The 26386-nt window shown below is 34.0% G+C and overlaps 1 protein-coding gene across 1 annotated transcript; it reads left to right on the forward strand.

The window, feature by feature from the left end:
- LOC123718195 (xaa-Pro aminopeptidase ApepP-like) lies at positions 1 to 23182 on the forward strand. Its single transcript, XM_045674638.1, has 18 exons — positions 1 to 39; positions 1058 to 1134; positions 2739 to 2857; positions 5087 to 5258; positions 5823 to 5929; positions 6246 to 6381; positions 7236 to 7331; positions 11334 to 11410; positions 11857 to 11985; positions 13914 to 13988; positions 14751 to 14828; positions 15992 to 16122; positions 18029 to 18181; positions 18954 to 19083; positions 20111 to 20288; positions 22168 to 22259; positions 22381 to 22494; positions 22988 to 23182. Exons 1-18 carry the CDS (start codon positions 5 to 7, stop codon positions 23180 to 23182), a joined length of 2094 nt encoding a protein of 697 aa, XP_045530594.1. The 5' UTR covers positions 1 to 4.
- Positions 23183 to 26386: the final 3204 nt, after the last annotated feature.

The following is a 26386-nucleotide window of genomic DNA, read 5'->3' on the forward strand; positions in this document are numbered from 1 at the left end:
TAAAATGGCGGTCGTGAGAAATTTCGTTTTGTTTTTAATGTAAGTCAAATTATGTAATAATAATAAATCAAAAGCTCATAATACTACAAAATGTACAAAATTAAAAGGACGCGGGCCATAAATCCCATCTCACATTAATTAACATAATTCCTATCATTTTTTCACCACCAGAATAATCCCAGTTACCTTATTACTACTAAGATTATTACAGAATTTCATTAATTGTAATAGAATTATTACTATCATTGTTATCGTTATTATATATTTTTGTTATTAATGACTTCGAATAAACCGTGGTATGGACAAGAAAAAGATGGCGCGTAGCGGAAAAATGTGACTGTAATTTTTTTTCCAACGCCGATAAAGAAGTTGCACTTAAAAAAAATCAAGTCCTGTGAATTTACGTACCGTTGGTGTTGCAACCTTGGAGTAGCGGTATACAAATAAATCGGGGGCGGGATAAATCAACATTAAAGTTGGAATCGCTATTAGAAGCTCCAGAGTATTTTGTGACAAAAACATCTGCAGAGTAGCTCCTGTAACATTGAGCTGCACTAGCAGTTTATCTTCACAGGACCACGGAAACTGCTACCCTGCCTCCATAGTGAGCATGGCCGTTTATTTTTAGTGGGTGATCCATTTTACCTCCCGGATAGTAAGTTGCCCCTGATGAGGAGGTCTGTAAATGGATTTCCTGACAATAACAAAGGATCTACTATGTTAAACGGAATTATTCCAAAAAATTTAATAATGGGCTGGCATTTGTGAAACTATTGTCAATGAAAAATCAGTTCCTTATTAAGGTCAAGAGCAATCTTATTAAAAAGTTAACACCTGTTAAGAAGACCCCAGTAACCCCAGAGCTGGTGAGTTCTCACTTAACGAACCACAATACAGCGAGGAATTGAAGCGACGACACAAGGGCCAGGCTTAATAAATTTATTTATTTTTCATTAAATTATAATAATTGAATTGTACTAGCATACTTAGCTTATTCACTCAATCAATCTTCAAACTCCATCAAACTTACCAGAATAAACTCTTCTTTTGATTTCAGAATATCATTACACAATGCGTCAAGTAATGTTCCTAGTTCCTATTACGAGTGGGCTGAACCCGACACACGTACTATATGTAAGTACTTTTAATGATATTTGAGGAGTGTTGGCGTGCCTCTAAATCCTAAGCTCGAAGTATTGACACCAGCTGTGCGCCAATGTACTTACTTACGTATTTGATACTCACTCGTACGGTAAAGGAAAACACGAGGAAGCTGGCATGCTTAGACTCAAAGATGACGTGTTACAAAAAGTTCGCCTATTAGTTAGAAATAACAAATGACAACGGAACAGATATAGAAATGACGATTTGTACAGAATAGAAAATGTTCTGTTCCAACCTAAAGGGGGTCCCACTTTGGCCCAAAGGCCACATCCGCCGATGTTGAGATTTTGTGTGGTGACTTCACCACTTTCACAGATCAAATATACAAATTTTCAAGATAGATTGTGAAGATTCGAGTCACGTTTTTACAATCGTAAATCTTCACAATTTCTTTGATATTGCAACTAAAATAATTTTTGGGTTTGATTTTCAGCCGCCCGCGCGGCCAATAATAATAATAAAAATTAACTCAGATTAGGGTAAAAAACCGCCTTCACCGGGGAAGGCGAAGACCTTTACTTCGCACTTCGCTCACTCCAGTGAGCTTCCGTGCTGCCCTTCAGGCGATTGACCACCCCGCGACGGCCCAAGCCGAGGTTCGAGTCTCACAGGAGACGCCCCTGCGCTAGCCGCGGGATAAAACGCCATTCTGGCCGAGCTACGCTCGCCAAAACAGCTCGAAAGAGGGTAATACATTTTCTGCAATTTCGCTTCACTTATAAGTGTGACCTAAGGATGCAGAGGTGGATTACTGGCTGGAGGGCGGCTAACTAGCTGTTTTACTTTATTTTACTCTAAAATATATAAAATCTAATATAAGCTTGTTACACTAATGACAAGTGAGAGGTGAATGTCATCCGCAAAGTTTGTTGCAGACAAAAAAATCAGAAAACGTCAAAATCTGTTTGATTTCTTGGTGATAGTAAAAAAAAATTGGCGCCCCAAAATATGCCGGCCTAGGCTCCATATTAATCAGCCTGCTGGTAAATCTACCACTGTCTCCAGAAGAATAAACCACTCCGTATATGGAAAATGTATTTGTTTTTACAACCTTAGGAGGTTAGGCGAAATAAAAGAATTATCACTGAATAAATTCAAAACTCTTGTTAAACGTAAATTAATCAATAAAGCATTTTAGAAATTTGACAATTACTGAAATGGTCGCAATTCTTGGGATTGATTTCCTCTCCTACAAAATTTTTTGGCTGTTCTGCCAGACAAACAACTTGGCTTGTAGGTAAGGCAGAGCAACATCTTTTCTGTTGACGTTCAGAAGTGTGCTTATGAACGCGCAAGGATTAGGTTAATTTTAATAATCATAAATTTTATGTACGATGTTCAATTTATGTAGTGATAATTCTCTAATTTCGCTTAGAAGGTTGTAAATACCATACAATTTCTATATAAGAAGTGGTTTATCTTCCGGAGCCTGGTTGGTCGAACGCTGATTAGTTCTGTTTCGAGTATTATAATATTTTAAGGCAAGTCATCATTTCTTTATCGTAACACTGTTCTGTGACAGTTAAGCACATATGCATTGGTGTAAGGGGTTCCAAGCAGTTAATTCTTTTCAGCATCACAATCAAGCAATCCAAGACGACAGTTAAGTTTACAGCGTGTTAATGCTTTACGAAGGGTTATGGAGGAGAACGGTGTCCAGGCATACATCATACCAACTGCCGACGCTCATAATGTAGGTATTATTTATTTATTGATACTTTGCTACATACGTTACATATAAAACAAATAGCATAATACATCAAAATTATAAGCTATGAAACGGATGGGATTATCGATAACAAGCGATCTCTTCCACGTCATCCAAGTAAGGAAGAAAACTAAAAAAAGAAATGATGGGATAAAGTAAAAGAAAAGCAAATCTTATAAATCAACCTTAATCTAAAATAATAAAAATATTAATAAACAAACTAAAAAGCTAATATCACGGATTAATTAATGGCGCTGCAATACAAAAAACAAGAATTATTAGAGTTACGACTGAGCAGGATATATGGTTAAGAAATGTTTTGTATAAGAGTGTTACCAATTCCCTAAATAGCGATTTAGCCATAAAGCGCTAAATTTTCAAGACACAATTTTGTCTTTGTGTGGCGAGGTGGTGTCAGAATTCAGAATAAATTACAAAAATATCTAACATGACTATTAACTTATTTAAAATGTGTGCGTTTACTAGTGTACACATGTAAGAAGTGAAACTTCTTTATGACCTTATTTTTCGAAAAATGATCTACTATATGCAACTTTACAGAAATTGGTTAAATGAAATTAGATAAAGTTTAACAAAAGGTTTTTATTATCATAGACATGAATACAAATAATACAATTATTTCATTTTACCTTATTACTACTAAGATTATTACAGAATTTCATTAATTGTAATAGATTTATTACCATTATCTATATATATATATAAAATTCTCGTGTCACAATGTTCGCTCCCACACTCCTCCGAAACAGCACGACCGATTCTTATCAAAAACATATTTTTAGACATTTTTTTATTTTTTTATGATACAGGATACAAAAATGCATACAACCCTTAGTTGTCACCCCTCTCCGATCAACCCCGATTTTTATTATAGTAGATAGGTTATTTTTATTGAACTAAAAAAATGTGTCCTGGAAATAATATAAATGGCAAAACGACGTTTGCCGGGTCAGCTAGTTGTTATATATTATTGTTATTTGGCTTCGAATCTCTTCGAATCAACCATGGTAGGGACAGGAAAAGTATGGCACTTAATGGAAAAAATGTGACGTGTAAACCAAAAATGTGACGGTATTTTTTTTCCGACGCCGATAAAGAAGTTTCACGTCAAAAATATTATTTTTATCACTAACACAAATATACAGTATTTACCTTCTTAACCTATATTATAATATAATATAAAATAAATAATTAATAGGTAATTAAAACTAATGTAAAAAGTTCAGTCCCTGTGGCAGTGTACCTTTAACACTTTTAAAAAAAAAATCAAAATAATTTTATTTGTTCAGATATATGTACAATAGAATTCAGATTGAGGCCTCCCTAAGTCAGAGACCTGTGACAGGGAAGCTTCGATCTTCTTTAAATTTAAGTTTAATCAACCAACACAATTGGTTGAAAAAAAAAACAAATATTTGAATATATTATGATGACTATGTAAATGTAATGTGTTTGTGAAAGACGAAACAAATGTGTGCGCGTGTTGCATGAAAAGATGGATTAAGGAAAAAATTACATTAGATGATTTAACAATGCTTCTGTTTTGTTGTAGTTGAGTGTACCGAGCCAATGGTTTAAAGTTGTTTTACATTTATGGTATGTAAGATTATGAAAGCTAAGGGTTTTATTTAAACTATTATAGAGATAAGCTGAGCGATTGTTGTATTGCTTACGTGCAAAGATTGTCTTGCAAATTGTGTAGCTTATTATATTATGTTGGGTCCTTTTTTGAGGTGTGTCTGTTCTATGTGGAGAGGTTGCGTGTCTCCTAAGGACACAACGGAGAATATAGAGCTGGCGTATGGTCAGTAGTTTGCAGCATTTCCTCGCAGTATTGCGATACTAATTCATTGAGCCCTAGCAAGCCCCGCTCACTTGAATCCTATGGCCCAAGAATCTCTCATATTTGAGCCGTTTATTATTTTCCGCCTGCTTCGGCGGAACTTTTGTGCTTTATTATTATCCTCAAGATTATGAAGACATTACCGCTTTTTCTTTTTGTGTTAAGAACACATTGCTTTGAAAACTGTTCCGGAGTTGGTGAATGTAATTCAGAAACAATTGTTTAAAATTTTAATTAAATCCAGACGTTATTGAGACAATCCATACTAACAGATGTTTCGTTCTTGTCTCGAAAGTCTCACGCATTTCTGAGTGTTAAACTGTTGTCTTCTTAAACATTATGCTTTACAGTCTCAATACATAGCCGAATCTGATGCGAGGCGCGAATGGATTTCCGGTCTTAGCGGTTCTTCGGGCACAGCTTTAGTGACTCCTGACGAAGCTTTGGTGTGGACGGATGGCCGTTATTTCACACAATTCTATCTACAAGTCAACACAACTGTATGGGGACTCATGAGACAGGGTAGAACTGTGTTAAAAACACAAAATTGCCTTGATTTACTTTCTGACTTTGAAAATATAACATTACAAATTTTCTATACATACACATCAGAGCAGTGTTGACCTAGTGGCTTCAGCGTACGACTTTAATCCCTGAGGTCGAAGGTCTTTCTTTCTATGTGCGCATTTAACATTCGCTCGAACGGTGAAGGAAAACATCGTGAGGAAACCGGCTTGACTTAGACACACGACCACCGGCCACTAATGATCATGAAACTGATAAAGAAATTTGAGGCTCATTAAGAGCAAGATAAACAAAGTGACGTTAAGTTGAAAGATCGTATAAGAGACTTTTAGTTCTAGTAACAGTTTTTTCATATTCAAATCCTCAATATCTTCTATCAATTCTTTAAGATACTTAGCTGTTAATTGAACGGCTTGTTCCAGTTGCCTGCGACATATATATATACCCTTCGCAAATCGCTAAACGATATCTAACAGAGTAGTTATGGAGAATCTTCCTCTACGAAACATGTACGAAAACGTCTATATAAATCGCTGTTAAAATGATACATTTTCGTTTCAGGTACAGATCTGTCGATACAGACGTGGTTAGAAAGAAACATGGCGCCTAATTCTGTGGTGGGACTCGATCCAACCACATATACCAGAACAGCGTGGTCACCTTTATACGTACGTTCGAACACAGTTCGGGATAGATTCCGAGAGCAGATGTTTTTACTGACATTAGCTTCTTTCTTCTTCTTAGTTTTGTCAATTGAAAATCTAGAGAAATACATATTTCAACAAATTTGTTTACTGGTTCAATTTTATTTGGAAGTACTTCATCATCGGACGTCGAGACTACAAAATACCAACTGTAGCACCTCGACGTCTGTCTTTTCACTGAGCGTTTTGACGAGACAACGAGAGAATTAGAAAAACATTTAATACAAAAACGTATTTATTTAATGAATTACAAGACAGCATTACATTAATTACATTACAGAATGCATTATCAAGAGCCAATGTGACATTAAGAGCGATAGAAGACAATCTGGTTGATATAGCACGATCAAGAATCAATGAACCAGCGCCGCCTAGACCTAATAAACCGCTTTTGGGACTCAACACTACTTACACAGGTGATTTTTTTATACATTTAAAAACTGAGAAGGCGCGTTTCCGCACATGTGGAACCAGCTGCCCACTGAAGTATTTCCGAACCAATTCGCCTTCCGTTACTTCAGAGATCGTACCAATAATTAAAAGACTCGAAAGCCCTCTGGCTTTGATTGTCCATGGCGGTATCACTTAACATCAGGTGAGCCTAATTAGAATTTATATAAATAAATTACGTATCATGTTGCTCAACACTTAGGAACAATCACAGTTGGTATATAACGAAGTTATTTACAAAATTTCTTTAATTCTTTTATTAAAACATAGTCTAAGAAAAACACATTTTTGAACGGATTGAAGCTTTTAATTTTCTTTTTTTTTCTGACGTTCTCGGGCGTGGTCACGATGACGCACGCTGGAAAGAACGCGAAACGTCGGAAAAAAATTAAATTTAGAATTATATAAATAATTATAAGTTTTTATTAATAATACATAGCTTTAATCCGTTCAAAAAGTGTTTTTCTTAATGAGTAACAGCTATGTCAACAAAAGACAATACTAAAACATAGTGTCTTTACTGACACATTTTGAAACATAATGATGTAGCCTAACTTAAGACTAATAATTAATTAAAGTCTAATTTACTAATAAGCATATTTAACATAAGAAAGTTTTCGATGTTCATCACCCGTAAATAAGCGATTCCAATCAAGGTCCCCGAGACTCCTACATAATTACTACAAATTCAGGTGACTTATTTCTAAATCCAACTCGATTTTATTGTTATATCTCCAAAAGATGGAGGGAAGATGAAGGAATTACTTCCTCATCCTCTTGGTTTCCTTTTTAGGGAACTAAATCTTGAAAATTTTTATAGGAAGACGAGCAAGTGACAAAGTATCTGATCTGGTGTCTGAACTTCGAGACAAATCAGTTTCAGCTCTGGTGTTGACGGCGCTCGATGATATTGCTTGTGAGTATAAACATATAACATAAAAGTTAAAGCGCGATGGGGATAATCTTGTAGGAAAACCTGCCTAATCAGTCCATATTAGCAGATTTCCAATATTCATGGTACAGGACGCACCAAGGATGCGACTATAAAAACCCTCGCTTTTCGTACCTTTTACGTTACAGAAGTAATAAGAAAGTATAAAACTTTTATTAAAAAGAATGAACTTAGTCTGGCCCTAAATACTGTTACAATTTAAAATTTACCAAATATGATATTTGAATTTAGAAGCTGTCATTTTTATATCATTGTTCATTGGGTTTTCTCATTTTGGCGCCAATACATTGTACAATATTTTGCGATATTAAAATGGGTATGGTGATAAAGAGAAACGAATCGCTGTGATTGCATTACACAAAGTAGGTATGGAGACAAATTCACTTTTAAAAATCTCCATGCGCTTGGTAGTAAAACGTTCACTTATGTATGTATGACTGTGATGACTTGACTTCAGTGATGATGAGTGACTGAGCAATACTTTTATGAAAAAGGTATCGAAACATCGGCACAAGTGTATCAAGATACCATTTTTGAAAAGGTAGTGAAGCCACTTAACAACACTTATAAGCAAGAATGGTGCTTCCAGCAAGAGTCGGCGCCGGGCCATAAACCTCGGTCTACGCAGTCTTGGTTGGAAACAAACGTTTCGGACTTCTGACTGGTAGTCGTCTAGTCTCGATCTTAATCCGCTGGATTATGATTTATGGTCAATTCTAGAGAGTACGGCTTGCTCTAAACGCCATGATAATTTGGAGTTCCTAACACAATCCGTACGATTGGCAGTGAAGAATTTTCCCATGGAAAGAGTGCGTGCTTCCATTGATATCTGGCCTCAACGTTTACAGGACTGTATTGCAGCCAATGGAGACCACTCCAAATAAGCTTTTTATATTTTAAATTGATTTAGATTTATATAATAAACTAATACACTGTAAAAGTAATAAACGTTATTTATAATTTATGCCTAGACTAGTTAGAGTTAAAAGAGGAAGAGGAAGATACTAGGATTCCCGGCAGCCAGTCTCTTCCATTTATCACATTAACGGTATTAATAAATTCTATATAACACTTACAATTTTATATTCTAACTACGATTCCAACTTGGTTGAGATGTTGCTAAAAATTATTAGTGAATGAATAATGTTTTGAATTCTGAAGTGAAACTTCTTTAGGCATGGGGGATACATTTTTACGGAACGTCACGAAGATGTTCAGCTTTTTTGTCGAAGAAAAGGGAGAGAGCGATTGAGATAGAGTAGCATGAAGCAAATAGTTATGAAGCGAGAGTAGAACGACAATAGATGTTATATTTACAAGAAATATAGATAATGTTGATACACGAACTCATATTGCTAAACATACTTATCATTAAGGAGTGTATTCACTTTGATTAGTGATTAGTTGCCTGCGTAGTAAAGTGATTGAACTGCGAGTAGTGACGTCAAATGAGCGTACCCCGTCACTCGCATCTTGTCTGTCAAAACATGTCATTTTATTGTTTAGAGTCGGACGCTGTGTTGTAAAAATGGCGGAAGACATAACCTACAAATTTTTGCAGGAGTATGTAAAATATGAATGCCTATACAATTGTAAAGACCTCAACTACAAAATTAATGGAGCCCGAAATGCGGCACTTTTATGGTTAAGTAAAGATATTAATAAAAGGTTTGGTAGTAACGAAGCTTATACCAAAATATTAAGTCTACGCATTCGCAAGAGATGTTACAAGTTGTCGATCTTGTTACTCTGAATAAGTGTTGCAAGACGCGTAAACTAAATCCATTTATTATAAAACGCGTGAACGAAGTCCATTTATTATAAAACGCGTGAACGAAGTCCATTTATTATAAAACGCGTGAACGAAGTCCATTTATTATAAGACGCGTAAACTAAGTCCATTTATTAAAAGACGCGTAAACGAAGTCCATTTATTATAAAACGCGTGAACGAAGTCCATTTATTATAAAACGCGTTAACTAAGTCCATTTATTAAAAGACGCGTAAACGAAGTCCATTTATTATAAAACTCGTGAACGAAGTCCATTTATTTATAAGACGCGTAAATTAAGTCCATTTATTAAAAGACGCGTAAACTAAATCCATTTATTATAAAACGCGTGAACGAAGTCCATTTATTATAAAACGCGTGAACGAAGTCCATTTATTATAAAACGCGTTAACTAAGTCCATTTATTAAAAGACGCGTAAACGAAGTCCATTTATTATAAAACTCGTGAACGAAGTCCATTTATTTATAAGACGCGTAAATTAAGTCCATTTATTAAAATACGCGTAAACTAAATCCATTTATTATAAAACGCGTGAACGAAGTCCATTTATTATAAAACGCGTGAACGAAGTCCATTTATTATAAGACGCGTAAACTAAGTCCATTTATTAAAAGACGCGTAAACGAAGTCCATTTATTATAAAACGCGTGAACGAAGTCCATTTATTATAAGACGCGTAAACTAAGTCCATTTATTATAAAACGCGTGAACGAAGTCCATTTATTATAAAACGCGTGAACGAAGTCCATTTATTATAAGACGCGTAAACTAAGTCCATTTATTATAAGACGCGTAAACTAAATCCATTTATTATAAAACGCGTGAACGAAGTCCATTTATTATAAAACGCGTGAACGAAGTCCATTTATTATAAAACGCGTGAACGAAGTCCATTTATTATAAGACGCGTAAACTAAGTCCATTTATTATAAGACGCGTAAACTAAATCCATTTATTATAAAACGCGTGAACGAAGTCCATTTATTATAAGACGCGTAAACTAAGTCCATTTATTAAAAGATGCGTGAACGAAGTCCATTTATTATAAGACGCGTAAACTAAATCCATTTATTATAAAACGCGTGAACGAAGTCCATTTATTATAAAACGCGTGAACGAAGTCCATTTATTATAAAACGCGTGAACGAAGTCCATTTATTATAAGACGCGTAAACTAAGTCCATTTATTAAAAGACGCGTGAACGAAGTCCATTTATTATAAGACGCGTAAACTAAATCCATTTATTATAAAACGCGTGAACGAAGTCCATTTATTATAAGACGCGTAAACTAAATCCATTTATTATAAGACGCGTGAACGAAGTCCATTTATTAAAAGACGCGTAAACGAAGTCCATTAGCCAATAAGTATAAAATGGCGTGCGATTTTTCTTTTCCCTGTAAAGCACGTCTCATAAATGCTTTTCTGTATGACGGGTGCAACAAGGTTTAGTATTATTAAAGGACTCTTCGGTCAACCTGAGAGCAAAGTAATATTCCGTAGTATCTTCAGCTGCCAATTTCCTTAAAGAGTTAGTAGCTTGCGCCATGAATGGGTATTAATAGAAGACTATATTCGAACCCATACTTTTCTTGGTCTTGCAAGTTCAGCTTCCAAAACTTCTTCTGTTTCAGATACTACCGCGTTTAATACTTCTTTCAGTGCTTCTTCTTCCAATTGCTAGCACGCTTCTCGATGTTCATCCATACTTGCTGATTGACAGCTACTACAGACTACTGAATTTACTAAACAATAATTGGACACTACTTGCACTAATCAGTCGCACTAATCAAAGCGAATACAGGCCTTAATGCTTTAGTCATAATACCAATATAAATCGCGTCGAATAATGCAAATATCAAAGAAATAAATTAAAAAAATTACATTTTTATTTGTATTAGTGTCGTTGTAGTTGTATTATATTAAGTGTCGAAAACACTTAATATTTTAATCACAATTAAATTCATTGAATTCCTAACATATCTTCCTTTTTTTCCTCCCTCTAAGTCTCGGAAACCTAAAGATTTAGATTTGTATAGATTTTTTTTATATGAACAAGACTTAAAAATTAGTTTGCCAAAGAAATTTGTACTTTGTACGCACGCACATCTTTTGGGAAAGTGACGCAAGATATATAGACAGATAAATATGTAAACTTTTATTTAATTTCAGACACACTAAATGTCCGTGGATCAGACATACCATACAACCCGGTTTTCTTCGCCTACCTTATTATAAGAACTGACTTGGTAAGTACATATTGTTAAGTTACTACAAAAACCAAAGGTCAATGACGTGGATAGCCTAACAATATCCTTTGGCCCCATATATAATTAATTAATAAATAATATATTTATAAGAATACATTACATACGCAGATTTATTTCAATTATCCCCCTCTTGTCAGCAAAAGTAAGCAAACCTCTCAAAAATAATAGTATATAAATCTATTTTTTGTAGTATACCTCGAAAATGCATTTCGTTTTCAAGCATATACAATGTGTCAAAAGTAAATAGTTACTGTTGACGTAATCACCAAAAAAGAAAATCAAAGATCCCCCCCCCCACCCCTTATAGTCCTTACGTAATACATGAACGAGCACATTCACACATAATGGAGTGCAAATTTCTTTTACTTATTTAAAGGTAGGATTTGGATTACATCTAATTTTATAATTAATTATGAATATTTCAGAATAATATAATATTATTTTGGGGGAACGGTGTCCTATCATCAGATATAGTACAACACTTTTCAACGGAGAACGTGGTAGTTATTGTCAGGCCATATTCAGATGTGTTTGACTATATCCGGTCCATGACGGTAAGTTTATAATCTGTGGTTCGGAATTATGTAACCTAATGTTATAGATACACCTTGAACAAATGTCTTTGCCTGCGCAGAAGCGATTTTTAGGTTCTGCCTTGTTTAATGTTCAAGAAGCATTCCTACAGCTACTCATTAAACAATATTCAAACAATTACATTATACACAAAAGCCAAAAACGGAATACACATTCAAACATAAACATAAAGCACAGTTTTACCTATTTATACAAAAAATATAACAGTGTACCAATTCATACTAAATTCTACATTAAAAGTTATAAGATTCATTGATTATTGTAATAAATATTTAATATAAAGGAAAAGTAACAAAGCCATTATTAATAAAAGATACCAGAGCTTAAATATATCTATTTGCTGGTAATTTGTGTAATAATGTGAAGGTTCGATACATGGCTGAGTTACGTAAATACTTTTTATTAGACCGAGGAATCTGGAATAGTTGGGTTTGCCTTGTATTGTATGATGAAGAGGTGTGAAAATATATATTAGTAAATAATTAAAAGTATAAACCACACACTTGACTTTAGTTTTTCCCACACTCATAAATTGTAAAATAACATTCTTGTTTCCGATAATGTCCATAAAGGTCGAATATTTTTTATTTATATCCTTATTTCCTATTTTTACAGTAACTTAATACTAATGCAATAGAAAACTAAACTAAAAACATAATATAAACATAACAAGTAAAAACTTAAAATCTAAACCATTTTATAACTAATTATAAATAATGCAATTCTTGTGAATTCAACCAGTGTGCAAATAAAAACATCTGTCTCACAAGCAATAATACTTAGGGTGCGCAAGACACGCGTATATATTGTATTGTATAATGGTGCTTCTCTAAGTTCGTTCGCGCCCGAGGCACTGCCAGCAATTGCGATCGCTTACCACGCCTTACGTCGCTTACAATATTGAAGTGACACTTACATTAAAACCCTTAAATAAGCCAAGTTAGATTTTTGTTAGCGTAGCAACCGTTATTTTATGTTAGTTATAAGATCATATTGTAAACGATTACAGCCAGTTGACAGCCTGCTTCATAAAAAGAGTTTTACATATATTTGAACATCCATACAACCGCAGCAAACCTAACTCCAGGCAAGCAAATTTTCTAGGTTTAATTCCATACAGTTTCATAAACAACTAGCGGACCAGACAGATGTTGTCCTGCGAGATATTTTAAAATAAAAGCGATTAGAATATTAAATAAAGTATGAAAGTACCGACTTCAGCGCCATCTGCCGGACTGATTTGTAAATCTAAACCATCTAGAGCGCCACCCAAACACACAAGAATTCATTCAAATCGATCGGGGTTCAGTGATACACGTATAGCAGAATTTTATATTTTAAGATAAGTTTCGGCTGGGCTAAAGAATGACGCTTTAATATCGTTTTTACATATTGAAACTGTTTTACAAAATTGGCATAGACTAAGGGAAATTATGTTCTAACGTAGTCTGTGTAATCGTAAATTACTACGCGGGAAGTCAATTCTGGCAACTTTTATTAATTTTTGGTGAATTCTTTGAAACCGATTTACGGCCTAACAATAAGAAGTGGTCGGAAATAATGATAAAAAGCTTTTTTTACTTTTTTTATTAAACAAAGTTACAAATGTAAATAACACACATACAGCTTGAATTCTCCTAGGCCTCCCACGGTGTTAATAATATGAGGAATACGTTGCCACTCTTCTGAAATAACTATTTTTATATCCATGATGTTTTGAGAGAAGGTTCCACTGATACGATTGCTTTCATCGACGATCTTTAGAAACATCCCAGAACGGCTCAATCGGAGGTCAGGACTGATCTGGCTTTAAACGACGGAATCCAAGTAAATTTCCTTGGGTTAAATTTTTTTCAAAAGAGTTTATATATTTTTACATAAATTTCAGAACGAATTGCCAGAGGGCAGCACAATTTGGCTTCCGACGGGAGCAAGCCATGCCATACATTCTACAGCAGAGACGGTAATACTTAAAATATAGTCTTAAAACAAATTTAAAAAATGTGTGTGTTATGTACACGCGTTAGAAGTTATACTTCTTTGGCGTAACAAAATAAAAATGTTTTCAACAATTTTATTCTACGAAAGAAAACGACACTTACAATAGACAAAAGGTATTTAATACATTGAAATATATTATAACGCATTGTCTAGTTAAATAATGTTTAAAAAAAACTAAAATATTAACTCTAGCCAACTTCAGGGTGTCGCGTGTGTCATGCGCGCGCATCGTAAAAGAAGTTTAACTTCAAAAAGTTATTGCTTGCTTAACTAGCAGTTATAATGTCAGAATATGGCGCAATTCGATTGTAAGTTGGGCTAAACTATCCTAATTTATGTGTTTGTATATTTGTGAATTGTATATTTTTAAAACACACATAACTTATTTTAAACTATTATTTTAATGTCTTTCATAAACACTCCGAATCTATGGAATTTACATATTTTTAAGCTATGTATTTCGTCCTTTTTTCTTCGCGCAACCTCTTTAATATTAGATCCTTAATTATACAATTTATTTATAGTAGAATAATGTTGCCATTAATTGCGTAGGACACGCTGAAAAAACCATAGTGTATGGTCCCTCCGGACGGAAGAAGTGAAACTTCGTAACGTGGAAATGAAAATAGGAAGGATTCGTTCTCGCTCTGTCTCTTTTTATCCTCAAGGAGCGGGCAACCATGTTAAAATTCGCATTAGAAGATTCACTTCAATATTTTTTCAGAATGGCAAGTTTAACATCATCACATCGATTTCTCCAGTCGCGTTGATGAAGTGTGTTAAGAACGACGTGGAATTACAGGTAAATAATTCAATGGGACAATTACAACCACAGCATACGCATTATATGCTTAAAACGTATTTTCATCTTTGAAAGAAAAAAATATTTTTTTTTCTATGATAATTGTTATTTTGTGCGTTTCTGTGAGTGTTTTGTTATTAACAAATCTTATATCTATGTCAATTAACTGGCAACACAACTTCCCAGACTCCATATGCAATGAGAACTGTATATCTGGAATCACTTCCCACATTTTATGTAATAAAATATATAAAGTGTAATAATATATAAAATGTCGTTACAAAAGCCGCTTCACAAGACATCTTCTTTTGCGAACTAGCGAAATATTCGATATGTTATATCCTGGTGTGAAATCTACAGTCTACACCCACTACAATGGATGTCCAGGTTACGATGACTGCCTTTTGGGGGCGGTTCTGTAGGCTCGATTGGCCCCCTATAATTACGGGATTAAAACAATCAAATCAAAATATCATTTAATTTTGTAGTGTACTTTGACATTACATAAACTTATCTACATAAAGACATTAAAAAATCTTCTAGATTTTTATTTGCAGCCAGTTTTCAAATTTAGTGTTTTATTGTGTGTGTAGCCATATACAATAATTTATATGGGAAAAAAACATTAGACTACATTATTCCAAGTTTAATGAATTCGCTACCAGTTATACTTCTTACTAATATAACAAGAAACAATATTAAATTTAAATTAAAAAAATATTCATAAATCAACTAATTATACATTATGCATAACAAAAATTATCGTCATTTAATACATATTCGAATATAAGATCTCATTCTGTATTCGAATGAGAATTCTCTTCAAGAGCAGGATTCTTGCATCGGCTATCTTGGGAGCGTCAATGTTTCAATTGGTTTATGAAGTTTTACGTGCAACTTTAATGGTTTGATTGTTATAATGTGTTTATATGTCACTGGCATTAGTATATACGTTAATTATATAAATAAGTTCGATGTCCTGGTTTACAGAAAAACTGTATCCAGTTTGTGTTTCTACCACACCAACTTCCTTTATATTAAGATCATTTATACAATAAAATAAAAAACCGGAAACAATTGAAGACTTTTGTCATACTGGAGTCATATTTCTCGACATGGAATACCATTGTTGGACGACTGTAATGATTTATCGTTGTTTTTAGGGCTTCAGATCAGCACATATAAAAGACGGCCTCGCTGTGGTCAGGTTTTTGCGCTGGGTTCACCAAGAAGTTGATACCGGTGTTAATGTGACAGAGATCGACGTTGTCAACAAACTGAATGAGCTTAGAAGGTAAAAGGAATCTCTTTAAATATATGGCGTGGTGCAGCATAAAGCAGTGTTGGCCTAGTGGCTTCAGCGTGTGACTCTCCTCCCAGAGGTGGTAAGCTGTGCACCAATGGACTTTCTCTCTATGTGCGCATTTAACATTTGCTCGAAAGGTGAACGAGAACATCATGAGGAAACCGGTTTGCCTTAGACGCAAAGACAGCGTGTGTCACAGAAGGCTGATCACCTACTTGCCTATTCGATTAAATAAGCAGATATAGAAATCTGAACCGAAGAACTAGCTAGCAACGGATCCTTAACTTTCAGAAGCCGCTGGCCATCTACGATTCCATCTGCTTTAACCCTTATAAGTAAAAAATACTTGTGTCAGGATTCCCAGCTCTTTCATAACATACTTAATTATAAATTGCTTCAAAGATATATAGTCAAAGTTAAAAATTAGTTAATCATATAGGTATCACAATGTACACAACGTCAATAAAAAGGAAATATACATTAAATGCTTCGAATTTTATATTTTCTGCCAGTTCTCAAATCAAGGAAGAACTGGCAATAAACTCTCCGCCGCTCTTTTTAATTGCCAAGTTTTTTTTTTGTATTACACAACGTTTGTAAGGTGCTGCAACCATCACACCATGTTCCACATGACATCAGCAGGAGGCATTGTGAAATAGGAGCACGCACTTACATTCTCGTGGGAACAACACGCAAATACATAGTCGAAATAACTAACATCACCGCATACACGAATTCAACTACGACCAGTCACCACATGTAGCACCCGTTCACGAGTATAACGCATGGCCAGCCATATTTAACACTTTTATTTTTGTTCTTTCGACTGTTTTCAACATGTCTGAGTTCACGAGTGAGTGTGTGGGTGCAAATGTGTGAGTGAGTCGGTTAGCGAATGAATGAAGTGTGTAACTTACAGACATAAGATATTACGAAGCATCTCGAACACAGCGTAAGGTGTGTTCATAAGCCAGTCCTTTAGTCGTTTTTAGATTGTATACGGTGAGTATTTGGTAATTCTCCCTTCTATATAAGTTCTAGCCGGCATATATAAAGGGATAGTATTGTCTTTTGTTAACATAGCTTTTTCACATTGAAAGAAAACACTTTTTAACCGGATTAAAGCTATGTATTTTTATAAACGCTGTAAAGCACGCGAAACGTCGGAAAAAAATATTTATAAATTTATTTATAGCTTCAATCCGGTTTAAAATTATCACTAACGTTTTTTTGGTTTTATGAACCATTAAACAAATAATTCAAAAGTATTTAATAAATGCTCTGAAATTATTGTTTTGTTTAAATTATAAAACAGTTATAACTTACCAAATAAAATATTTATACATACCTCGGTATTGAATAAGGATCCGTCTACATTTTTGAATCTTTATCGGCGTTGTAAATAAAACAATAACTTGTTGATTCGAAGAGATTCGAAGCCATTAATAACAAAAATATATAATAACGATAACAATGATAGTAGTAATTCTATTACAATTAATGAAATTCTGTAATAATCTTAGTAGTAATAAGGTAAAATAAAATAATTGTATTATTTGTATTCATGTCTATGATAATAAAACCCTTTTGTTCAACTTTATTTAACCAATTTCTGTAAAGTTGCATTTAGTAGATCATTTTTCGAAAATAAGGTCATAAAGAAGTTTCACTTTTTACGTGTGTATACTAGTACACGCACACATTTTTTAAAAATGGTCTTTGAAAGTGCCAGCCTTACGTACTCTTCATCAAACTTATGAGAGTTTAAAGAACAGTAGTCTGGTAATATTCTGAGATTTATACCCCGGCCGAATAAATAATACATTTTTAATTATTAACAATTTATTCTGCTATGTGTCATATTACATAATACTTCAAAATAAAATACTTACAGTGAAGAATTTGGCTACTGTGGTCCATCATTCGCAACAATCGCTGGCGCAGGGGAGAACGGGGCAGTGATACACTACAAGCCTTCAACTGAAGGTGACCAGCGAGTTATAAGAAAAGAGGATATGTTACTTGTGGATTCTGGTGGACAGTATCTGTAAGTATAATTTAACGAAAATACGTCTTGTATTCGACACTAGCTTAGTTATTTGATGCTGCAAATAACTGAGTTGGTAAAAAACGGATTTTATACAATTCTGTGTTTATTAATTAAGTTTTACTTTCAAAGAAAGTATATTAAGCGTATTTAGCTACGAAGCTTTCATACACAATTTCCTAGTCGTTCTGTATTCAATTAAGGGTTGTGTGCTTATCGAGACAAGTTTTTTTTACACGTGTCTTTACTAAGACATCATGGAACATTACGATCTAGCCTAACTACAGACTAATAAGTAATTTAAGTCTAACCTAATTAAATAAAAAGTATTTTTAACATTAGAAAGTGTCCAATAACACTACTTACAGTCTCTATTAAAGGTCTTCTGTTCTTGTGTTTTATATTTTCACTCACGTTTAGCACTTAATACTAACATTCACTATCACTAATTCACTAGTTCAAATTGCTTCGAGACAAGTGAAACGCTCGGAAGTCAAGACTATAATGATCTTTAATTTCAACCTAAATAGAGTAGACAATAGAGTTACCATTGCCGGTAGTTACTTTTGTGATTGATCATGCCTAATGCAGGATCTGGTGGCCGTGTACGTAGTGCTTGCAGCTACAGTTTCATCCCTATACTAACATTCAACATAAATGTTTCCATGGATTATTTTCATATGAAAGCGAAGATAGAAATTTCTTTTACTACGTTTGTTTTAACAATACGGACGAGTAATTCTAAAAAAATGAAGTAGTAAGTTTTTTACAGAGATGGTACAACTGACATTACCCGCACACGCCATATGTCCTCACCGACTGATATGCAGCGCTTGACATTTACACGAGTTATGAAAGGATTCATTTCGCTGGCCACTGTCGTCTTTCCTAAAGGTACTACGGTAAGTTTTTGATTTGTCTTCTCAAGTTTTTCGCTAATAAATCAAATTATAATATCTAATATTGTCTTTGGTTAACATAGCTTTTACACATTGAAAGAAAACAATTTTTTAACCGGATCAAAGCTATTTGTATTATTATAAACTTATAATTATTTACATAATTTAATTTTTTTCTTGTCTGACAAACATTTCGCGATAATAGAGGACACCGTGAGTCATTTCTGCAAAAACCCGTCATCTTTTAGTCGATATCAAGTCCGGGGAAATAAATACAGATAACACAACTTTCTCTACAGCTCTTATACTTTTGACATTCAACACCATTTGTCTTCAGTCACCGTGACCACGCACGCTATAAAGCGCGCGAAACGTCGGAAAAATTATGTAAAATAAGTATAAGTTTATAATAATAATGGCTGGCTTTGATCCGGTTAAAAAATTGTTTTCTTTTAATAATATCTATCCAACACTGTATTTTATTCAAATCCATAAAATTATGGCACAAATACAGCCAAGAGAAACATTAAAAACTGATTTTAAACCACAGTTGTTTTGTATATTTCAATGCCCTATACCGTTGGAAGTTTTTTGGTATAAAGTGACACTGTCCATGCTCACTCTGCCAGAAGGTCGCGAGTGTGTTACCGGCCTTTTAGGCACTATCTTTTTGAAGTGAAACTTTTTTATCGGCGTTGGAAATAAATGTACCGTCACATGTTTCGGTTACGCGTCATCTTTTTGTTGTCCCTACTACTGTTGATTCGAAGAGTACTTTTAATAAGGTAAAATGAAATAATTGTATTATTTGTATTCATGTTTATGATAATAAAAGCCTTTTGTTAAACTTTATCTAATTTAACTTTATTTAAGCAATTTCTGTAAAGTTGCATATAGTGGATCATTTTTCGAAAAATAAGGTCATAAAGAAGTTTCACTTCTTACGTACACGCACACATTTTTATTTTTTAAAGGTTTTAACTGGTGTTAGTAATATTTCAGACGTAGTTCAAGAAAAAATGTATTTCAGGGCAACATTCTTGAGACACTTGCACGTAAATCTCTATGGGACGTTGGTTTAAACTACGCCCATGGAACGGGACATGGCGTCGGTCATTTTTTAAATGTACACGAAGGACCATCCGGAATCGGCAGTGCGCTGATGGCGAATGACCCAGGAATCGTGCCTGGGATGATATTTAGCGATGGTAAGCAATAAATGATGTAAACAACCGTGTATGTAAACAATGTATTACCGTGTTTGACAGAGTCAAAGGGGGCATTAAAAATGCATGTCAAAGTGAATGTAGTGGACTGATACATACATAACATTAAGTTTCTCATGTAAATAAAATATACATTTGATCATATTTATTTATGTGTCTTTTTACTCTTTAATGTATCTTTAATATTTTATTCCTGTTTAGTTTTTGTTTTAATAACTGTGTATTACATGTATTTTGCACTACTTGCCTATCTTATTTAATACATTTATTTTTTCTTTACTCACAGTGGTTGCCTGGAAGAGATCGCTCGTAAGCGATAAGGCCGCCAGTTGCCCTCCTTTTGATTTAATTACGTTAATTTTTATTTTTATTTTGTAGTGTAACGAAGTGTAAATAAATGAATAAATAAAATAATATAGTTCTGTAATGAGATATAAAGTTCTTTAAACATTATTTTTTCGCTATGCGTAATTTTTTTCGTAAATAATGTTTCTAAACTACTAGCGGATTCGACGGACGTTATCCTGTACACACGCCTAACATACAAAAAAATAATAATATTGTACATCATTCTCGACATTCTCGAAAAGTTGTATCAATATATGCCTAGCTGTTAAGGAGTTTAATTACGAACAGATGCACAGAAGATTTATATACATATATATACCAGCTGTTTCCTCGATGGTTCTTCCAATAACCTAGATACCAACTGCAAATCTGTGGGGCTGATGCCCAAACGCACACAAAAAAATTAATTCAAATCGGTCCACCAGGTAAACAGGAGTTCAGTTACACACGTTCAGTAGAATTATATGTATAAATATAAAATGGACTTATGTTTATTATATGAATGAATTAAATGAAGAATTCGGTATTAGAATTTAGCTATATACAGTCGTAAATCTGTTATAACAACATCGAAATGAATTACTCGTAACAGCCAATGACGTTGTTATTAAATACCTAATACATATAATTCAGGCGGGACCTTTGATTTTGGTCAATATAACCGGTATGTTGTTCTAAACGATGTCGTCGTTAACGGTTTTGACTATAGTTAATCAGGTAAATATCACAATTATTAGGCCAAAAATTTCTGTGGGCAGTTAGTTTGTTTTTAATTTTTAATCTGTATCTAAACTAAACGTCAAACAAGTCGCAATTAGATGAATGCTCTAAAGCGTTGTTTATTTAGACTTTCATGTTTTGTTTGTTAAATCTGGAACAGTAAACGATTTAAAATATTATTTAATTTTAACGGCTCGCCTGCTAAAAATTGTCCAATTTATAAGTAAGTTCTTTTTCCTAGAATAAAGTTCACAAAGAGTGCGACTTAACATGAATTACAATCTAGCGTATACAATAAGTATGGCTAATAAATAATATTATGTTGACTTGACATTTACTATGGAGACTGTTCAGAGGAGTTTTTCGGATTAATACCAGCAGCTGAGTTTCATCATCGGACGAAAGTATAACCAATTCGACTTAGGGTCCTTCAAGATGGGAGCGCACCAATTCCTAAAAGGCTGACAACGCAACCGCGAGCCCTTTGATATCGGGAGTGTCCATGGGCGGCGGTCAGATGAGACCTCCGTTTGCCCTTTGTTCTATAAAAAAAAGTTACTACAACACTAAAACATTAACTAAACATCTTATACTTAAGTCATGTTCATTGTCAGTCTTAGTGTTCTATAATGTTTTGACACTATGTTCGTGTGTCAGAGTTACCGCACTTGCACTTATATTCACAAAACTAGTTTTATTAACGCCTACGGTTTAGTTCTCTTTAGGCGTCTTGTTCCTGTTGTATCAAGAATTATACCTGCATTCTTTATACGTAATATTTTTTTTATCGTAGAACCTGGTTATTACGAAGTCGGTGAATATGGAATACGCCATGAAGATTTAGTCGAAGTCATCGAAATGAACCGACAGGCCAATCATATTTTTGTAAGTTTTTCTAATTTTCATATTAATAAGCGATATCTATTTTATACCTACAAAATTGTTAAATTATCGCTTTTTTCGTCATTAATTATGTTTCAAATTATACAATTTTTTTCCTAACCAGGCAGAAAGTATAGTGGGCAACTTCTCAGGCGCTGGCGCTGTTGCGTTCCGTTCCTTAACTCTTGTTCCTCATCACACTGCGATACTAGATGTCAATTTACTAAGCGATGACGAGGTAATTAAAAATTCCATCAGTCTTATAGGAACTTTTTGTGGCACAGATTCAGCGCTAATCTTTTTGTCTATGTTTTTCAATCAATAACAAATTGGCTTACAGGTCTCGTTACCAGGCCATAAAAAAATAACAAATATTATTTTGAAAATCGAACATTTTATTAGCTCAAACGTGCACAGACTACGATATGATAATATTATTTGATATCTATGTGCGATAAACTCTATTCTACCAAATAGTAGTAATACACGATATAAAAAGGTTCCATCCCACGTTTAGCCTTTATAACAACGGGATAGATTTAAATTTCATTAGCCAGGGTGATATTAATAATATTTATATGTTACTAAGCAATATCACTTTTCACAATCCTCTTAGAACTTATGTAAGAAAGTCATGCGGTAATAAATCTTTATAATAACTGTCAAAACTCAGCCGTTAAAAATAAAAACTAATATTTTTTCAATGTAACAAATTATTTCCTTTATTTTAGATTCGTTACCTTAATACATACCATGCACGAGTGTTGGAAACACTTGGTCCGATTCTCCTTCAACGAAATCTCACAGATGATCACGCTTGGCTGGAAGCAGAATGCGCGCCAATTCTACGTAGCGCCGCCATTTTGATTAAAACCGCGCCAATATTAGTCTTTGTTTTAAGCATAATAAATGTTACTTTCAATTAATAGCATTTTTCTTAATAAACAGAAAGACAAAATTCCATTTCTACTTTTTATCTGATCATTTAAATATTTACGTTACTTCACGATATTTCGAAAAAATATCATTTTTACAATTTTTTGCAGTCACTTGCGTAATAGTTTTTTTTTTATTATATTTAATGTCACAGTGATCCTCATGAGACTTCATTCAGTGAATAATAATAAATAAATAATAAAATTAAAATATGTTTATTAATTATAAGTACATATGCATTACAAAGATTTGGAAACCCTTTCAAGTAAAAAAATACCTGTGTCAGTGTCGGGGTTTCGTAAGGTGTGTTCATAAGCCAGCCCTTTTTTTGTATAAGATTGTAAACGGTGAGCGGGTAGATATTAAGAATCCTATTCAACGCTATTGCGTTATATTATTATATTGCGTCTGGCGAAGTCAGTCCTTATGGTTTGACCGACGTCAACATCCCTATTGATTTTTAGAACAGCCTACTATCATACGGTGCTCACCTCTGTGTGCTTTTAAAATTAAACTTAGGACTTAAATTCTTGATATGATAAAGTTCTTCCGATGGGAATTTGTATGGCCGGATTAACATTTCCTTTAGCTTTGTCTACGCTCTAATTCCAACAAAAAAAAATGTAGTAATGGCCGCTCTCCATATGTTAATGTTAGTACGGACTCAGCGAGTGATATGTAAGTATTACTTTTGAAGTTACTTTTCGCAAATTTTAAAAATCTATTTTAATTTTTGTAATCTACCAGTCATAGACTCCACATGGGGATACCGTGATTATTGCTCGTCTATATGAATGCCTAAATATTTGTTAGAGCTAACTTTTGTAATGGACACGATCTGCATATCGCAGTTATGTATTTTAATTTTAAAATGTTTAGGTGGTTGAGTTCGATTAGAAATTCTGAAACATACATAGTTGGTTTTCGTTTCATTGAGAGACAAAAGGTTAATCAAGCCAAGCAATAAATCATTCCAACTTACGATGATTTTTTTACTTCTGTCCAGTGGCGCCTTGTGAAAAGTACAGCTGTATAGCACAGGATAATATTTGCCCGTGATCAAGTTTAAGATTCCTTAATGAAGTAACGACATGATAAGTAACTACGAGCAGTACAATATACTAATAAATAGTAGACTATAACAGTTACGTCCCATCCCGCTTTTAAAATATAATAATGAAAAGCGTCATTAAAACAATGTTATATGTTAGTGGACGAATGAATAGTCGAAATTTGGCGGAAATGGGACTTTTCACTGTTTGCGCCATTTTCGAGGTAAATTTGTTATTGGGCCGGTTTTGATGAATTTTTTATTTCATTTTTGTAGGTACATGTCTCCAAAGTAGAGTTATTGCAATATTAGAGCACCTTGTAATCAATACAATACTGAAATCATCTAAAATAAAACAAGCATAGTGATTTTTTTATTGGCCAATAAATTACACAATCTTTATCGGCGTATATCCACCGCTAATAGTGTTATGCGACCAATGGAATGTCTATGTGTGCATTTTACATTAGCTCGAACGGTGAAGGAAAAAATCGTGAGTGAGAAAAACCGGCTTACCATAGACACAAAAGTCGATGGCATGTGTCAGGTTATGATGAGTCACAGATTACCTACTTGCATATTAGATTGACAAATTATTATTTTTGACATATAACCGACCTATTATAATATATTGTTATTTATAATCTATAGTCCTTACAGCGCACCGCCAGTGTTAAAGTACCATATAATAACTAATGTGTTTATCTAAAATATCATTTTAAATTCTCAGGTCTATATGTTACGCTTCTCCAATAGATGTTTATTGGATATTCCAGCCCACAGCTCATCCTTCTTGGGCAATTCGTTTAGGATCTCCACGATTAAGTCGTGGCTGCCCGACTCCATACAATGACTACCTACCTATTTTTTAAAACTTTCCTGCATAAACAATCGTGATTTGTGTAATTCTTGTTTTTGCTCATCTTTTGTATTGTATCGCCATTCATGTATCCGTGAGATTAGCTTTTAGTTAAGGTTCTATAACTTTTTTTTATGACATTTGCACTTTACTAACCATTTTTCTTATTTAAGTTTTTCTCTTAGGCAGCGTTCAAGTATTACGTAACGAATTTGGGGGGGGGGGTCCTCAGGTCAATACGTTAAGATGATGGGCGGGGATTGAATTACGAGTTATTGTTAATATTATTTTCCAGTTTCCAGTACTTTACACCATGTAATGGTAAGTTTTAGGTATAAAAAGTCACTGGGGTTGGTCACAAAACATTTTACTATTGGATACAGAAACGTTACGGCGCGTTTCATGAGGGGGGGAGAAGTTCATTAATCTCGAAAAATTGCGTGACGTAATACTTGACCGCTCCCTTACTTGGGTTGCCTGGAAGAGATAGCTCGTTAGCGATACGGCCGCCCGTTGCATCCCTTATATTTTTTTTACTGGAACGAAGTGTGAATAAATGAATAAATAAATAGAAGAAAAGAAAGAAAACACTTCAATAGACACATATTTATTAAAAAGAAACTTCATATTTACAATTATAAACATCCAATTTCAGAAACGAAGCAGTCTATAATCCATTATAGTATAATGAATACGGATAAATAAAAACATACACTAGCATTCTTTTACAAGGTAATTCACCAACATAACGCTAGACATTTTCAATCTGGCATTTAACGCGGGAATTCCTCAACCTGTCAAACTTGACAGTTGACAGTGATTTCACTTCTCAGAGCGTATGCAATAAATACCATTTAAAACTTATATTTATGTATACATTTAGGAACTCGCCTATGTGTATTTCTTCGAGATACAATCGGTTTCATTGGCGGAACATTGGTGACGTCACCGCTCGGTCTTTGTAGCATTTTTATACTAACGTGGCAGTGTGTGGTAATAAGCAGCCTTCGCGGTAAAATTTATTCACTATATACATGTCACTTTGACAGTTTACAGACTTGTCTATGATAATAGGCCGTTCTTGTGAGTGTTGAAAGATTAAAAATATTTTTAAGCACTGCGTACGTAAATCTGGGCGCATAAAATCGTAATTCGGACATATTTGGTGGTAGATAACACTAATAGTTACTTTAATAAGCATTCATAAGTACAGTTGAAGGGTTTCGTAAAGCTTGCATCCGAAAAGTCTGAACGAAAAAAAATTAACGATATTTTCACGGAAAA

Source organism: Pieris brassicae, chromosome 14 (assembly GCF_905147105.1).
Source record: "Pieris brassicae chromosome 14, ilPieBrab1.1, whole genome shotgun sequence".
Classification (NCBI taxonomy): domain Eukaryota; kingdom Metazoa; phylum Arthropoda; class Insecta; order Lepidoptera; family Pieridae; genus Pieris; species Pieris brassicae.

Excerpts from the sequence above, each read along its gene's own strand:
- LOC123718195 (XM_045674638.1), top strand. The coding sequence starts at position 5 with ATGGCGGTCGTGAGAAATTTCGTTTTGTTTTTAAT. Across the intron at positions 5,930-6,245 it reads CAGCGTGGTCACCTTTATAC|AATGCATTATCAAGAGCCAA; the intron begins GTACGTTCGAAC and ends ATTACATTACAG. Across the intron at positions 11,986-13,913 it reads ACTATATCCGGTCCATGACG|AACGAATTGCCAGAGGGCAG; the intron begins GTAAGTTTATAA and ends CATAAATTTCAG.